We start from the raw sequence: 3,652 nt of genomic DNA, 5'->3' as shown, positions 1-3,652 counted from the left end.
TGTCGAGCCGTGTAATCTCGTAAAGGAAACCGACTGGTGTAGTGTTACAGGGTTGACTGACTGAGAGCGAGATAACATGGGTGCAGCAATGACGCAGACCTAGGCGTAGGACCATCTATACTGTCACTTGTAGAATCTAAACTTACTGACTCTTCTAGTGAATTTACTGTATACTGTATTGCGACATGGTATTTGCTAGTATTTTCTATGACCTGTAATGGTGTTTTTGGTAGAATTTAAGTCCTTGTGCATGTATATTTAGGTTTATGTCCATTTGTGTAACATCGTTCACTTTTCTAATTTTTTAGTAATATTGTCAGTTGTTATTAAGAAGTGTAATTTTGTAGGAACTTTCGTAAATTAATTTATATTTACAAATTTTGATCTCCTTTAAATATTCCTATTTGCTAATTTCAGAGAAAAAGGAAATTTAAGAAATCTTTTAACAAAATTAGATTTCATCATAAATTCTATTATTCGAAAGTTTAAATTCTCGGAGAGAAAGGAAATTCGAAGAAAATTTTAATAAAATCAAATTTCAACGTAAGTTCTATTTAAATTTTCAGAAAAATGAAGAAATTCAAAGTTAAAATTCAAGAAACTTTTCAGTAAAATTAGATTTCAACGTAAATTCTATCGTTAGAAAGTGTTCAAATTAAAATTTACGCGGAACATCCTCGGACAATTTTTTTAGCGATTAAAGGAGAAATGTCATTAACCGTGCCCTCGTATTTTTTTCTGTTACAGGTGAGTTAAAGTCCTTGTCCTTGCCAAGGGGATTTCCGCCAGAAATAACGGTGAAGGAGGATGACGAAGGTAAAGGCACGAGCAGCTGTGATCAGCTGCAAACTTGATCACAATTAATTGCAAATTTTATTACCAGCCAGCTTGAAATATCCTGTGCAAACGCTAATTATAAATACGATTGTTCCGCGAGAATGCCTCGATGCGTTTTCTCGATAATCATGGGTCAGATTCAAAGGTTTTCACGAGCAGGGCTTGGGACACCTTGTTTCGTATTTATAAACGCGTTAGCCTTGGGTAAGAATCTACGAAATATTCACGGTTCCAGTGGTAATTGGAAGAGTTTTCATTAACACAGGAAAATTTGACCAAAAATGCATAACTGTGGGTTAATTTTTTCCAGAAATTTATCAAATTCATATTTCTTAAAATATTTTATTAAATTCTCTAAAATTGTTTTTTTATATTTCAGTTTTCTCTTCGCCAATATTTCGCCAACTTTCTATTAATCTACCGTACATTCTGTAAATTTTTTAGCGACATATCTCAAAATCGTGTCAATTTTGAATCTCTTTTCTTTTTGCCCTTTTAAATTTTTAACAGTAAATGTCCCGTGTGAATTTTTATGCGACCTAAAACGCAGTTAAAAAATTTCTCTGACGTCCGTACGAATAAAAATAAACCTGCGTAAAACGAAGTCAGAAATTTGCAAACGATAATACTTAGCAGTGTCGAAAATTGATCTTTCTTGGAAAATTCTGACTGAGTCGTTTAAATATATTGTCTGACCGAATTTGCACTTACAGTTATAAACTGTAAATAGATCGTTTCGCGACTTGTAAAACGAAAGATTTCTTGACGCGGTGCATTGAAATTGTCTTTCGTAATTGCACAGCGACAGAGACTGTTGCTTGAAACTAATCCGCGCCGAGCTTTTGTTTCCCGTTGGAAACACAAAGTAGCTGGAGCATGGAGGGAACAAAAGTGCCGCAGAAGGACAGAACCGTATCGACTGGGGCTATTTTTTTCTTTTCTCTCGTTTGTCAGAATTTCTGACAAACGGCTGTTAGTTTTCAGAACGCTGCTTTTTTTGCGGGGAAATCGGGTGAACGGTTTGCAAGTTACTAACGAATCCTCGTGGAACAAACGCTGTAGCGATAGAAATCTTTTTTTCTTTCTTTGTTTCTAAGGAAATTTATTCGACTGTGAAAGCACTCGTTCAGCGGTTTTAAACGCTAGAGTAAATTAGTTACTTCTGTGAACTGTATGCAAATTAACCGCATTGTTCAAATCAGTTGAAATATGTATACTTCAGGATTTTTCAAGGTATTCGACAACTTTCAATATTAAATTTGTCAGACAAATAAATTACATGTACAATTGAATAAACAATAAAAATAATCTAATAATAATATTCTAACAGAATAATAATTTTTTATACTAAACGATATAACAGATCTGTTTATTGAAATTGTATAAAATGACAAAGTATTAAATTTCATAAGACTTTTTCATATCGTTATTTGCTGATTTTAATATTTTAGCTTTGTTTTGGGTTGAACAAATTTTTTCAAAATTTCTATACTTCTGTAATTATTGTCAAATTTTGTGCAGCAATTAGTACTCGTGTCGTGCAACCGTACTCTTTCAATTTATGCGTTCTATTGTAAAAAGTATCTCATATAACAATAAAAATGAACAGAAAACGAGATCTTTGTAGGAAACTAGTTTATCAGCGCGGTCTTTTACTTTTAATTTTCTTAAGTGCAGTTTCATGGAAAAATCATGATGGAAAGTGAGCACAAGGTCCTTTTACCCAAGGAATTTATCATTTCTCTGTAATAAACGATAATCTTGCGAAGCCGCAAAACTTGTTTCGCGGTCGGCCCTTAATTTTGTAACCACGCATAATTCACTCGTGTCTTACGTGACTTTTATCATATAGTATCCGAGAAACATTTAAAGGCGTATCGAGCAATTTCACGACCTTTATGGTTAATTTCGTCCAAGATTGATAATTATAAAATTTGTCAATCACACGTTTTATCGAGGTTTCACTCTTTGTAAATATTTACATACTACACTTGTGGTAAATCCCACTTTATTTTTTGAATACATTTTTATAGGAATCGTGACAAACAACTTTTGCAAGAAAATCTTTTCTTCTGAAATCTTCTACCGTGTGTCCAGTTAGAAAAAGACACCCAGTGTGTAATATTAACACTAGAACGATTAAATCCGTCTTATTTTTAATTACAGAAATTATTAAGTATTTTTGCAATTTATTTTCTCTTGATCATTTGAATTTCGAAATTCTTTGTATAGTATACCTAAATATACCAGAGGGGAATAAATATACTGCAACTCATTTAACTCCCGGTTGTTCCAGTGTTAAAGACTCGAATTTTTATATAAACAAAATTCATTCTCCTGAAATTCATTGATAAAAACATATCATAAATTGCGCAAATTATTTTCAATGAAAATGTCGAATTTCAGTGAAATTGCTGTATATCGGGGCCTCTATGCTCAAATAGGAAACCGGCAAGGGGGAATAAAGAATGAGTGGTTGGCGTAGTGCGCTAAGCCTTGGCTTGCTGAGCTGGAGGTCCCGGGTTCGATTCCCGTTTGGGGTCCCTCAATATTTTTCCGTTGATTTCTACATTACGTTTTCTCAGAATGATCAAATACTATAAAAAATCCAAAAGCAAAAAAAAAATATTAACTTTCTACAGATAGAAATGAAAAATATCCGGTACCAAAGCAGTCTGTTTACCCACTAATCCGGATTAAATAAGATAAGACTTCGCCGTATCAATTTCCCCCGGTTCGCGCTGTGGTTAGAACACATTTACGTTCGACTGATTTGCGTAAGGCTATTGCTTAATTATTCAAATAGGCGCATATG

The 3,652-nt window shown here is 33.5% G+C and overlaps 1 protein-coding gene across 1 annotated transcript in view; it reads left to right on the top strand.

Annotated features, from left to right (window-relative positions):
• LOC108576753 overlaps nucleotides 1–854 on the top strand; it is a 110,210-nt gene extending 109,356 nt beyond the window's left edge. The window contains exon 6 of the mRNA XM_017939809.1: nucleotides 748–854. Within this exon, the coding sequence (XP_017795298.1) occupies nucleotides 748–854 (107 nt within the window). The remainder of the gene's footprint in view (nucleotides 1–747) is intronic.
• Nucleotides 855–3,652: the final 2,798 nt, after the last annotated feature.

Source organism: Habropoda laboriosa, unplaced genomic scaffold (assembly GCF_001263275.1).
Source record: "Habropoda laboriosa isolate 0110345459 unplaced genomic scaffold, ASM126327v1 scaffold447, whole genome shotgun sequence".
NCBI lineage: Eukaryota > Metazoa > Arthropoda > Insecta > Hymenoptera > Apidae > Habropoda > Habropoda laboriosa.
Note: the sequence above shows the minus strand (reverse complement) of the source record. Positions and strands in the feature narration are given on the sequence as shown.